We start from the raw sequence: 13941 nt of genomic DNA on the forward strand, positions 1-13941 counted from the left end.
AGAGGAAAAAATCATTATGTTCAATTCATTAACATTATTTTTGTCAGCAAAAACAGTAAATAATTTTATGGTTCATTTCCCTGAGATGGAAGAGGTCAAGTAATTAATGAAAATAATGAAATCTTAAATATTTAAAAATCATTTGGGAATAAAATAATGTTTCATAGGGAATTTTTAACTGTGGACAATTTAATTTAATTTAGTAAGAAATCGTCTCTGTAAAATTGAAACATGTTTCATATTATGATAATACAAAGTAAAATGCAAAAACAATATAAAGAGTATAAATGTATAATTTTTGTTTTTCTTTCTTCAAATTAAAAACAAATATATTTTAATTCAGTTTACTGTTTTTTGAAACACGTATTTAAATTTTTACAGCATGCCCTCCATTTTAAGGAATAACCGATTTCGTAGGGATCCCCGGCAGTTAGATGAAGACGAAGAAATGTGGTTTAATGATGACGACGACATGGAAGATGGCGAGCCAATGTCTGATACATTAAATAAGAAATTAGATGATGAATTTGACCAAATTGGACGAATTCTAGATAGAAGAGGCAAGTTCTAATAATTATAATAGTTCAACATAAAGTTTTTATTACTTAATGAAATTGTAATTTTTAATACAGTAGTATTTATCTAAGTCAATATATCAGGATTTCTGAATGAGTGTGTTTCAGTATTCAAGTTTGAATTCTTTAGATTGCACTTGACAAGGACTTTTCTCCTAAATTCCTAAGCAAATAGCAGAGGGACCTTAAGTGTACTTCTTTTCTACGAGAGAATGTTAATTTGTTATTGCCAATATTTTTTTTTTCTTTCTTTCTTAAGACAGAGGAATGAGTTGATAGTAGTAGATGTTATGAAGATATTCAAATTTTTCTATATAATTTTATAATTTAAATAATGTTCATTCTTATAGGTTACAGTTAATTGTTTATACATCTACCATTGGTTTGTTTTAAAATTAGGCATATTGCTTTCTTTTTTATCATTTTATTTTTAATTTATTGAAAAATGAAGCAGTGAATGATATAAAAATATCTTATCTAAATTTAGTCAAAATATTTTTGCTAATAAATCTTGAATTGTTGAAAATGAGAAGAGTTTAGTTTCTATTGGTGCAAACAAATGTAAATTTCATTGTATTAGGTTTACAGTAATTGTCTGTGTATATTAGAATCTATAAAGAAATGAAATAATATTGAAATGTTCTATTAATAACATTTTTATATATCCTTAAAATTGATATGTGTTATCATCATATCATGAGAATATTCTTTCAGTAAAATATATAATTGTATTAAGTTGTAATATTTCAATTATGAAATAATAGTGATCTGTTAATTAAGACTACTTACTGAAAAACTTACTATGGTTATGTGATGTTTGTGTATATCTCTGTTTTTAAGAATTTCTGTGTGGCATGTGTTCAGTATGGTTGTGATGTATCTTCTGTTATTAAGTCCTAATATTTCTAGGCTTTTCTGTAGTCTATGTGGTATGACACCTATGCAAGAAAAGAACACAGGTACAATAAGTACTCTATCCATTCTGTACATGTACTATAAGATCTGTATATGTAGTATGGTTGTATTTGCGTGCAAGCTTTTGATGTATTGCATTTGCTATTTGGTTATGTTGATGTAAGTAGTCTGTGACAAAGTTTGCAACCTGACTTGATGTGATGTGACAGATTTTGTGTGTAGTGTGTGGAAATGTATCCTTTAAAATGTGCTTTCTAGTTTTTTGTATTTATCACCCATTATTATATTGTAATTGGGAACCTTTCATCTCTTCAAAAAGTTATCCATGAGTTAACCAACAGTTTGACACTGTTTTGTCAATGCAACCTGGCTGAGATTGTTACATTATGTTTACCTTGGGAAAGTTAAACTTATTTAGAAATAATTTTAATGAACTTGCTTAAATCACTTCCTGCTTCTTGGCACAACAACCACATTTACTATCAAATCAAACGGCAATACACATTAATTAAAATATAAAGTGAGTTAGTTTCATTTACTTAATCTACATGTTACATAAATATATTGAAATCAATTCTGATCAAAACAGCATCCAGATTTCCAGGCTGTAAAATTATATTTTTATAGTGACAGAAAAGTAGTGACAGCACATGGAGTTCTGTTCAAGATCTCTGTCCAACAAGAAAGCTTGACTACTCTCCAAGTTTAAACTTCTAGATAATTGTATTTAAACAGCTTTGTGGTGATTTATACTAGTTTGGCTGAACTAATTCTGTTCATACTATAACTGCTAAACTAGTTTAATGAATTAAACTTGTTTACTTTTTCTAGTGTAAACATAGTATTAGGATGCCTATTGAGTTCCTTCTGAATCCAAGAGTTCTTGATGATGTCTGTACATTTTGTGTACTGTGTGTTACATCTAGGTCAGTGTTGTGTAGGATTAGGATTGCCATACAAGGATTAACTCTTCTGTACCTAACAAGTGCAAGAGTAGCTCCTTTCTTTCTGCTTAGGTAGCTTCTTTCTCCAATATAATTAATTATATTGTAATTATTAATCTTTTAAAAAGGGCGTAATTATACAGTACTACCATAATTTATTTTAGACCTTACAGAAAAATTTGTTTATATTTTACATGTTTTGTTGTTATATTTGATATTAATGATTTATGTATTTTTTTTTTTTATGTGGATTTATTATCATAATTATAATAATTTTATAGGAAGAGATGCAGAAGGTAAAGAAAATGTAAAGACACTGCCTAATAGATCATCATCACCGATACTAAATAACCGAAGGAGTAATAGTCCGAATGCTGCTCAATCCTTTAGTCCAACAGTGGAAGTCAAGTCGCCTACTTTAACACGAAAAGTAAGCTATTATTTTAAATAATTGTAAATGATTGTGTTTGCTTATTTACATCTTGTATTATTATTTGACATAGAGAAACTTAGACATATCTAAACATCATAGATAGTTGCATGGGATAATTTTTTGTACTGATTGAGAAAACTGAAAAATGTCAAGTATATATAGTTAAGATTGACGTAGTTTACATTTTTAATTAATTGACGTCAGAAAAATTGTTTTCTTTTATTATTTTAGATGAATGGTTAAATACTTGATAATTCCTTATTAGCTACTTGTTAGTTTGCCATTTTATCTAGAAGTATTAAACTAGTTGTATACAATATGTTCTTTATAGCATTTTTATTTCTTCAAATAGTCTATTGTTGTTCAACTTTTTACCATTTAAACATAAGTATAGTGGAAATTGGTTTCACATCACTTCTATGCAATGGCTGGTTTTTGAAAGTACCAATTTTTTTTTTTTCCTCCATTCACTTCAATGTAAATATTTTGCAATTAAACAGTCAGCTACTTGACATGGCCAGCACTCTGCAATCTGCTGCATGGTTTTTAATTTATTCATAATTTGACAGTCAGTTAATACAAAAAGCGAATTTAAAATATTGAAAGACTGGATAATTCGCCATACATCACAGAAACCAAAACAATTACAACCAGAAGTACTTATTTCAGATATATAAAATCTGTTCTTGATTGTTGATTCATAGGCCACCCATACACTATTTGTAGAAATTTATTCCTGAATTGTTTACAAATTTGAAAAATTTTCGAATGGTATTAAAATTAATTAATTGTATTAAAGTAGAAATATTTCAATGTAGCGATTACTACAATTTATGATTAAAATATACTGTAATGAATTTAACTAACTATTTCAATTCTGTATCACAAAAATGTTACGTTTAATACAGAACTGTAATATAACTAAAAACATAACAAAACATAAAAAAGAGTGTAATGGGCAAAATTGGCACTGTGTTGAAGCTATTTAAATGATTTTATCACTGTGTATGTAAAATCCTAGGATCTATTCTGTTGATAGAATGAGTCATTCTTTGATTTGCAATATTGCATCACTGAAGAACTGATCTGCATTGTAAGCATTTGTGAAAGTACAGAAGCTGCTAGTATCTCTGGCTTCTATAATTAATATTGCTGAGTAAAATGCCACATCTATATCTGATAATGATTTTGAAAAGAAATAAACTGTATTTTCAAAAATAAATGTAGGGAAATGTGTGTAAACTGGAATTGTGGGTACTGAATTATATTCTGTTTTGAACATGTTTTAGTTTTATCTCTAAACTAAACCAAATAAATATTTCACTGTCAGATTCACTTTTTATAGTAATATTCACTTTTTGCATACATAAAAAAAAATTATTACTAAGCTTAATTCACATTAATCCAAAACAGTTCCAGTTGATGATGGGTGTATTTGGACAAAAGAATTGAGAACTATTTGATTGTGAAAAGTTCTGGTCATTTCCATCGACTCATGCTAGATATTCAAATACTTTGCGAATGCAATTTGTGCGGACTCAGGCGATAGCAAAGATAACAATTTGAGTATCAAAATCTAGCATTTAACTCTCCCACAGGAAATTCTAATTTGCATTGCAGTAATACAGACATAAAGTTATTCTGCAATCTGGCTTCTCTGGGAATTTTAATACTCCAATTAATCATTTTCTTCAAACTCCTAGCTACGGGTATGTTAATCGACTTGTTTGGAATACTTGGAACTTGGTATCTGCACCGTACAAGGCAAATTGGTAGCCCTTTATTATCTTATTTTCATTGTTTTCATTTTATTGCATTCATTGAGTGTTCTCAAGAACTTGAATTTTGGAAACATTTGATTCTTAAAAGTATTAGTCCAACAAAGACTTCTAGTAATACTTTTTCTCATTTAATGAAAATATTTTGTAATCGAATTACCCATTTTTTGCATTGTACTTTTGAAAAAGAGAGAAGAAACTTAATTTTTTATAGGAAAAAGAAGCCAAGCTACGATATGGTTAGGTTTCCTTTCTTATTTTAAAATTAAATATGTGATTATTTAATAGTGAAGATTTAGTGAAGTTTTAAAAATTCATTGTAAACTGTTTATAATGAATTTCGAAAAATGCTAAACATATTTTTATTTATTATTAAAAGTTCTGTATAATAGAAGAAGAAGAAACACTCCAAATTTATTCCATAGGTAAAACAATTTAATCTCTCCAGATAGATATTGGACGGTTAATCGAGAATTACCCTGTCGTAGAGCAACGGTAAACAAAGCGAAGGAGCAAAGAACGAGTAAAGCCCTGGTCACACCATGCGATTTCCAACCGCGCAGGCGACCGTGACTGCGAGTGGCGCGCGTCTTCTCGTGGTCACACATTTTTGCTAGTGTTGCAACTCCAACTCTAAAGCACGTGACCCTATAATAAACCAATAAAATTACAGTAGCTTGTTTTTGACTACTTTCGTGAGTTTACAGACATTTTACGTTCCACTTCATATTATTTACGGAATTTTAGCCACTTTTCTTATTAAAATGGCAAGTAGTTCCTTTTCTGGAATGAATAGAAGAAAAAGAGGCAATTATTTTGATAGAGCTGGCGAGAATACACAAAAAGATAAAATGTTCGATAAAACGAACAATTAAGATCCCACAGGCATTCGTAAACCTGAATAAGCTCGATCACTCTCCATTCTGTAAAAGTATAAATCCTCTAACTATCCGCCATGAGGACGAACTATTTTCGACGTTGTCACCGTATGACGTGGCACAAAGGCGTTTGCTGATTGGATGCGCGTTTGCAATCGGCGCGAGTAGAATAAACTTTTTGTTTCTAGTTGAGGTTGCAGTCGCGCCGGTTTTCGAAGGGAGTTTGCTAGTTAACGGGAACAGCCGTAGCTGTTGCAGTCGCCTGTGCGGCTGGAAATCGCGTAGTGTGACCAGGGCTTAAGACAAAGCTTGGGGACAGAGTGGAATACACACAAAAATGAACGTTAGGAGATTTGGCGGGGTTCTATCTACAACACTTAATTTCACATTATAAAGTAAAATTTACCTAAAATTTTCAAATCGAAATCGGTCGGATCTTTCTCAAACTAACAATTGCTATGCACCGTTATAAGGTCGGATCTTTCTCAAAAATATTCTTCCAGTATTACTGTGAGTTTCCTTCAAATGTTCTAAACCAAAGGTCAGGATACGAAGAGGCTCTTATTTTTTAGGTGTTTCTTCTATTGTGTTTAAAATGATTAGTATTTTATGTGAGATTACAATAATGTATTTAATTACAGGGCGGTTTGGTCGATTATCCCGACGAAGATTCGGACGAAGAGGACGACGACGACTCATCCAGCCTGCCGGCGTCTAAGCGACCGAGACTCAGCTCATAGCATACGACATTTGGGATTACGCGATCGGAAAAATTGTTTAAATAATTGTTCTCCGCCGAGACACGAGTCAACGTCTCGGTTTGTATGTATTCCAAGCGAAGACATGCAGTTTTTTCCCAACTGCCAGTTTGTGCCTCCACGGATTAATTGGCTACTTCTGGGCATTGTAACTGAAGATGGATAAAAGCTGTTGTTTAGTATGCTCCAAGAGCTGTTCCACGACCCTAACAAAACTCAGGTGCCAGGATTTTGTTGTATAAAAGGAAACAAAATGTACATCTTTTTCATTGGACTGTTGAAAAAAAAATATCCAATTCATTTGCACATAACATCTTAAGTTGATCTTTAATTTATGGTACAGTCGACAGTATTACCGATGCACAGATATACTTTTACTAGAAGATATTGGTTGTGCCATTTTAAAGTGAATGAGTTACTCGTCACAGTCGAAAGCGAAAAATTTTAACGGATTTCTTTGGATCGGGAAGTCGTAAAAACGTGCAGTCCATCCATCTTCCTTCACGATATTCTGTTATCGGCTGGTTCGTACGTTAGATCTGTCATTTGTCATAACGTTGCAGTTTTTATATTAAAAAAGTAAATAAATAAACCCCGACACGAGAGTGCAACACTCGTCTACAAATGCAGTTCTCACATCGAGTCGAGTAAAAAGAAAGAAAGATGATTTTGCCCATAAATACCATTGCTCTGATTCTATTGCCTTTTTACACAATCTCAAGCTACTGCAGAGATAAGAGTACAAGGTTAACCAATCCAGTCCTCAAAAGTTTAAGAGTAAAATAAAAAATGGGATTAATATTTTTATACCTCTGTCCATCTGCCATATCTTATCGGTTGATCACGACTTGGGAATCTGGGCGAAATTGCTGTTCCGTTGTTAATCGACCAATGCGTACACCTGGGCTCGAGGAATCGACATGTACAGGAGCTGAGAGATTCGTAACGAGGTGATTTGTGACTAGAGACGATTTTCGGCCCGCGAGGACACTTTTTTTGTTTTTTGTTCTTTTTTTATCGTGGATTCCTCCTCCACGCCTTTGCCTTTCGAGACTATCTCATTGCTGCACTTTTCTCGGAAATGAAAAAAAGTAATATTGACTCTAAATAGGAAAAAACATCATGTGAATTTGCCCAAATATAATGACAGTGTCATTTTGTAAAGTTATTCATGTCACAGAAATTTGGCAAAGGATTTAAACTCATGTAGTTGCATTGCTCTTAGAGTGTTGTCACATTCAGAAGTAGGGGTATTTGTGTATGTAGAATATATCCAGTGTTCTTTTTATCTGAATAAAAAAATCAAGTTATTTGAATACATTCAAATTGACTTAATTTTTGCGAAATATATATATATATATATATCTTTTCCGTCGTTATTTACTTTCTTTTTATTGTGTTGTTCGTAACGATGACGAAATATCGACGTCCGGACATCTGGCGTGGTGGTACTATTTAATAACCGGTTCATTACAAAATTATACGTGACAATTTTTAGCGTTCTTGTAAATATTGTTTTCGTTTGGTTTAAAAATGTTTTATTGAAATAATTTGTTTTGTACATAAGAAAGTTACTTTGATTTGTTCAAATTGCTTTTTTTCTTTTCTTTTTGTATGACTTATTTATAGATTCTGTATTCATGTGTATCTGAATTTTATTATATCTATTTTATTTGGATTCTTTCAGCAATTGAAATTATAAAATTTCTCTATAAAATGAAATTTTTTTCCTTTGGGTTTTTATTAGACAATCTCCCTTATAATAATTGATATTACACTAAAATGGATAAAGCTGGTATAACTTTCGGAATAGGATGAACATAGTTTCTGAACTGGATATGATTCTGTTTTATTTTGAAACAACAATTTCTTAAAATAAAAACTTAACTTGTGGCTTACATAGTTTCTCATATATTTAATTGCCATCTGCACAAACACGAAATATAATTACAGAAATTGTACTGGATGCGGGTAAAATTATCCGTTCCATTCTAGATTAATCCAGAAAAGTACGAATGCAGACTCCATCATGATTGGCAAATGCCTAACAATATAAATATTTACATAATATAGGCTACGTTCACTTTCGATAGAACACGTTAACGAAAGTAGTTGTATATTGCGTAAATTTTTATATTTTGCGCTTTCAGTTAAAACATTTAACATCAATATACAGTGAAAACTGCTTAGGCGACCACCCGCATTCGACGGGCAAAAATTTCTGGCACGGAATAGTTTATACACGGAGTCTTCGTATAAGTTACCCGTATTGAACGACCACCCGTGTAACGCGACCGCGGGCATCGATTTTTGGTCCGAAACAACATACAACTGTAATAAGCGCCCACTTCCGCGAATATATCTGGTCTAAACTATTGTTCGAACCCACCTCGGGCACTTCTCCCACCCTTGAAATTGGGTGCAGGCGTTAATGAATTAGTCTAGCAACAAAGGAAATTCATTTCGGTTTGTTCGAAATTGTCCGAAAAACGAAAAAAATGCAAAGCGCTGTCGTTAGAAAATCGTTTTAAAGTTATCAGAGAAAGTGAAAATGGTTCATCACAGTTTAGCTGCGAAGTTGAACTGTGGGAAAAGAAATTTATTTACCGTATTTTCCTTAGGGGTATAAAATACCGTACACGATACGATTAATCGGCAGCACTCATCGTTTGATAAAATTTAATTAATTTTTTTTACGCTCATATACAGTACACGTGCGATAAATAGTTTCTGTATCATCCTACCTTATTTCCACGATATTTTTAGAAAAATAATATCCAAGTAATTTTCGCACGCAAAATATTCAAATAACAATAAGCGCATTAACGCAAAAATCAGTTTTACAGGCGACCTTCCTTTTTCCATTCCGCCATTGTCCGATGACAATGGCGGAATGTAACGAAATAGTATTATGAGAAAAAATAAAATCGTTTTATTATTAATTAATAATTTTTCTTATTGTACTTAAGAAAATATTTAAAAATACAGTATTTTTAAAGTTATAATAAGATTAACGAAAACCAAAGTGATGGAGAGATACGACGCGCTTGTATATCGATGACGTAATACACGTAACTGAGGAGCGAACGAAAAGAACCGAGTTGAATTAATTAAGTCGGCAGAAAAGAAAGTGTGCATTATAATCGAGAAAATGCGAGCATTGTATTAATCTTTAAAATATTTGTATTAAATGTCTTATAAAATCACGGTGACTCCTGTAAATCGAGTTATCGGATAAGAATAAAATACAATACCAATATAGCTGTATCGTTGAAAAAATTCGCTTATTTTTGCTCACCTCGAGTTTTACTTAGTAGAAATGGCTAAAATGTGCGCAAAATACGGTATTACAGCACAGGAACCGTGGGTGGTCGCCATAGACAAGTTTTACTGTACTGTTAATTTCAAATTTTATAACTATCGACATTGCGTGCTATCGTTACATTTGTATTCACGAAATTATGATATTGTAGAGAGATTTTTTTAATTTATTGATTTAAACTGTTATTTTCTATCATTAATTCATTAACAGCATTCTCCATATATGTTTTAAAATATCATTGAAAAATAATCAGTGAAATTGGTACATTGATTTGTCAATTCTATACAATTTATGCCAGCGCTGACGAACCTCTGATAAGTAACCTATCATGCGATTTCGGTTTATCACTCGATCATCCTTTTCTTTCAATCAGCTTTACATTTACTCTAATTACAGTATATTCATTTTATTTATTTAAACATAGTTATTCGAAGTCTAGAACTTTGGCACGCATAAACATTTTTAAAGATGATGATAATAATTTAATAAAAACTCGTAACAGTGACGCCACGTATATTTTTTTAAATTTAAATATTCTTTTTTGACATTACTCATTATTCAAGAAAATTATACCGTTGGAGCTTTTATTACTATTTAAATTTTATATCGATGTATAACTGAAAATTATCCGACTTCCTCCTCGGTCCCATTAACCCGTTTGAGTGTCGGGAAAGTCGTGTAAGAGCCCTTGCCAACTTTTTTCGGACCCCAGAAACCCAAGCCCAGCAGTGGCCTTATGGATAAAACCACCGAACACTGGTAGCTGGCACTTGGTTACGTGGAGTTTTCCGGGTTTTCTTCACCTTTGAATACCTAATTAGGAACCAGTTTTTCCGGGAGCCATGGCCCTCGTGTCACGTTGCCGTAAACAACTAATCCAGTCCAATCCAAAATCCTGAAGTGACTTATGGACTGCACTGTAGGATTCCGCTCCTTGTTTACTATACAATCTACAAAGACGAAATTTTGATTTAAAAGTAGATTTGACGCTTAAAGATAACTTCATCTCAAAACCTTTGTAGATAAATTTAACTGTTATAAATTCTCTAAAACTTCAATCCTGCTAATTCTATATTTTTCTGTACCGAGTTCTCTGTGGATTTTACAAAATGGCTCCGTGGATTAAATCTTTCTCCGAACACAAGACGTGTACTATTTTCTCAACGTCGTCCCATCTATTCAATACGAGGATCGATCGTACGCATCTCGTTTGTTAAGATATTTCTCCGTAATATCGTTTGAACATGTACTGTACATTTTTAAAATCTCGTCGTCTACACTTTATAAGATTAAAGAAAACTCGACAGAGTTCACGTGTTACTGGAATTAATGGAAAATTAGGAATCCCGGAAAACGTTTATACACCAATACAACCGCCCAATTCTTAATCGCATCAATGCGATTTTATAATTTAGTTTATATTTTGATAATTTTAATAGTTATGCCTTATAAATGATTAACAATAATACATACTGCACTGTATATATATCTTGTATGTATATTTTCATATATACATACAAGATAATATACATACATAATTTATTGTATTATAAATCACTGCATTATATAACACACCGTTTCTTTTGGTGAATGCAACGGAATTTGTTGGCGGTGTGGATTTTCGTCAGACCAAATACCACAGTCGTGTGTTCACACCTCGTGCAAATTAAAACGAATCTCGTCGCAGCACGGAATTTTTCACGGCCATGCATCATTAATTCATCATCTGAGCTGCAAATGTTTTCGACTTATATCATTATCACCAGAAATGGGTGTGTAGGGCATGTCTGATTGGCCTGATTGCACGAGCACAATTCAATTCTGCTATACAAACTCCAATTGGACTCGTATTCAACATGTTACTGAACAAAGTGTATAGCAGTATTACTCTCTGGTGTGTGCACTTCTTGAATTTAAAATGCGCTCTCGAGAAAGATTGTTTTTCTTTTTCAAGTGTATAAAATCGTTTTATGTTTCTACTGTAATTAGCCTACCTTTAGGTACAGACTAAACGATTAGGAAAAATATTTATCTGTACCCATTCATTATATACTCGTGGACGGTCGGAATGGCAAGGCGTGGGCTTATCCCTCTGGTTGACCCGGGATCGAATCCGAGCAATCAAAAATCCTCAGGAATTTTTCGGGAGTGGTCTGTCCCAGATACGTCGGGCTCCGACTATCGCTACTAATCTCAACAAAATTTGGTATACAAGCTGTCCTAAGTATACAGTTTCGATTTTAGCGGAAAATTTATCTCAAAATTTGCCCGCTAGGCGAAATTTGGCGTTACTGCCCCCTTAAGTTACATATTATGTACGTTTTCTAGCGAAATTCGGGTATAAGCTAAGTCAGAAAACGTTCTTCGTAATTCTTCGACAGGTGTAAAGTCACGGCGCTCACTTTGCCTGATGGTGGGGATGGGTCGTTTGTTAAACTCTTCTATCAATGAAACAGCAATGCCAGCTTGGTACTTATTACGTAAGCAAAAAGTTGCAGACGTGGTGAAAATTGTCTGATTACCGCAAAACTTGGCATTCTGCTATGTCTCAGACAGTGTAACTGATTACAAATTGTACTTCGATTGCGGCAAGGTAAGGCCACCAGAATGCCTTAAAATCGCTACCCTTGTATCCTATAAAAAGGCTCGGAGAGCCCGACTGTGTTCGGAATTTTTTAATACATCTTATTGTTAAGAGGTACCAAGCAATATGACCTATTCAAGATGACGTATGCGTTTGTTCACTCTATTAATTATGATATTTACCACCCGACCACATTTATGCCAATTATAGACAGGTCTAATCCAGACGTAAATATAACTTTACCCTGCGATATATTCCACACTGGATCGCCCAAAAGTAGCCGACTCTTATGTAAATTTAAAAGTCCAGAAAGACGTGCAGTAAGTAACTATTACAAGAAGTTGGAAACTAGAAAATTGTAATTCAAATTAGTTTCGTCCCCCGACCGGGCGATGCTTTTTTACATAGATTACCGTATTTCGGTCTTCGCCCAATTTAGCCAAAGAAGTGTCTTTACGAATGCAATGCTCTATTATAACATCGGTAATGTTAGGTAAAGTAACAATATTTCTGTAGAACAGAAATAACTATAGAATTTTAACTATACATATATAAGTTATGCTTCAATAAAGGATGTGGCTCTTGCATATTTCTAATAGGTACTATATGGGTCTTATGACAAGATTTGGTCGTCCCTGATATAATGTATAACATATTACTTGAATATACGTCATACATTATATCGTTGAAAATATGTCGAAATGTCATTCGCGTGCCCACATTTACCCACGTCGAATGAAGAAAGTTTGTCCAACACATTGTCTCTTAAATTATAGATACTGAACTTTGGTGAAACAGGATGATTCGAGAGCTGTAGTCTATTTTGTCAAATGTTTTCTTATAAGAGACAAATGCAAAGACTGAGTGCAAAGGTCAGGTTACGCTGGTAATTTTTTCGGATCAGAAGGTAAAAGCGTTGGATTTACAGAAAAGTTATAGGCGATAATGTAACTCGCTTTAATAAAATACGTAGACGAAACTAAATTGAATTGTATTGTTCATTGTTAGCTCGTCACCGGTGAACTTCTTGAACTGTTTTGCATATTTCGGCAGAGGCGTAGCCTGTAATAAAAAGTCGCTCTGCAGTGGAAGACTTTTCTGGTGATTGGACACAAAGGAAAGTGAAAACATTTTAGTTTCTTCTATGTATTTTATTACGTAAATATCGGCAGCCATTTTTAATTGTAACTGGCTTTAGTAAATTCAACACTGGATTAAGTCACCGGATACTAACGTGTTCGGCCGACCTGCGGAACAGAATAATAAGAAGATCGGTAAGAACTCGTTTCTCTCTCCGATCCCCACGTGTTTAATTGCCACGCGAAATTACCCGATATTTCACGATCGAAACTTCATATTGGTGTAGTTGACAACCGAAATAAGAAGTGTGAAAAGGCGATTCTCGATTCAGATGAATATTTCGGCAGGTGCGGAATTAACGAAAAGTCAGTATTGATTCGAACCGTACTGTACGTACACTGTCCAGGTTGACGAAGTACAGTTGTTTTGCAAGCGAATTTGTAGCAGAACCTGGTCTGAAAAACACCAGAAAATATATTTGGACAGTTCGAATGCTGTCGACTGCGGGTTTTTCAAGTTATTTTATTTCGTGTAGTTTTCAGCTGATTGTTTTTCTGGTAACAAACGAAATAAAACGTATTATACAAAGATGAATTTGTTCTTGAATTATCTTTTAGAAACATTTTTTTTGTATTGGGCTTCATTGTACAGTTCTTGGTCTACTGAAGTGATTT

The 13941-nt window shown here is 33.1% G+C and overlaps 1 protein-coding gene across 3 annotated transcripts in view; it reads left to right on the plus strand.

The window, feature by feature from the left end:
• flfl (serine/threonine-protein phosphatase 4 regulatory subunit 3 flfl) overlaps positions 1–7607 on the plus strand; it is a 136460-nt gene extending 128853 nt beyond the window's left edge. For all 3 annotated transcript variants that reach the window (XM_067265975.1, XM_067265969.1, XM_067265980.1), the window contains 3 exons: positions 382–564; positions 2720–2864; positions 6165–7607. In XM_067265975.1, the coding sequence (XP_067122076.1) occupies positions 382–564; positions 2720–2864; positions 6165–6263 (427 nt within the window). In that variant the 3' untranslated portion in view covers positions 6264–7607. The remainder of the gene's footprint in view (positions 1–381; positions 565–2719; positions 2865–6164) is intronic.
• Positions 7608–13941: the final 6334 nt, after the last annotated feature.

Source organism: Centruroides vittatus, unplaced genomic scaffold (assembly GCF_030686945.1).
Source record: "Centruroides vittatus isolate TY-2023 unplaced genomic scaffold, ASM3068694v2 contig_1051, whole genome shotgun sequence".
Taxonomy (NCBI): Eukaryota; Metazoa; Arthropoda; class Arachnida; order Scorpiones; family Buthidae; genus Centruroides; species Centruroides vittatus.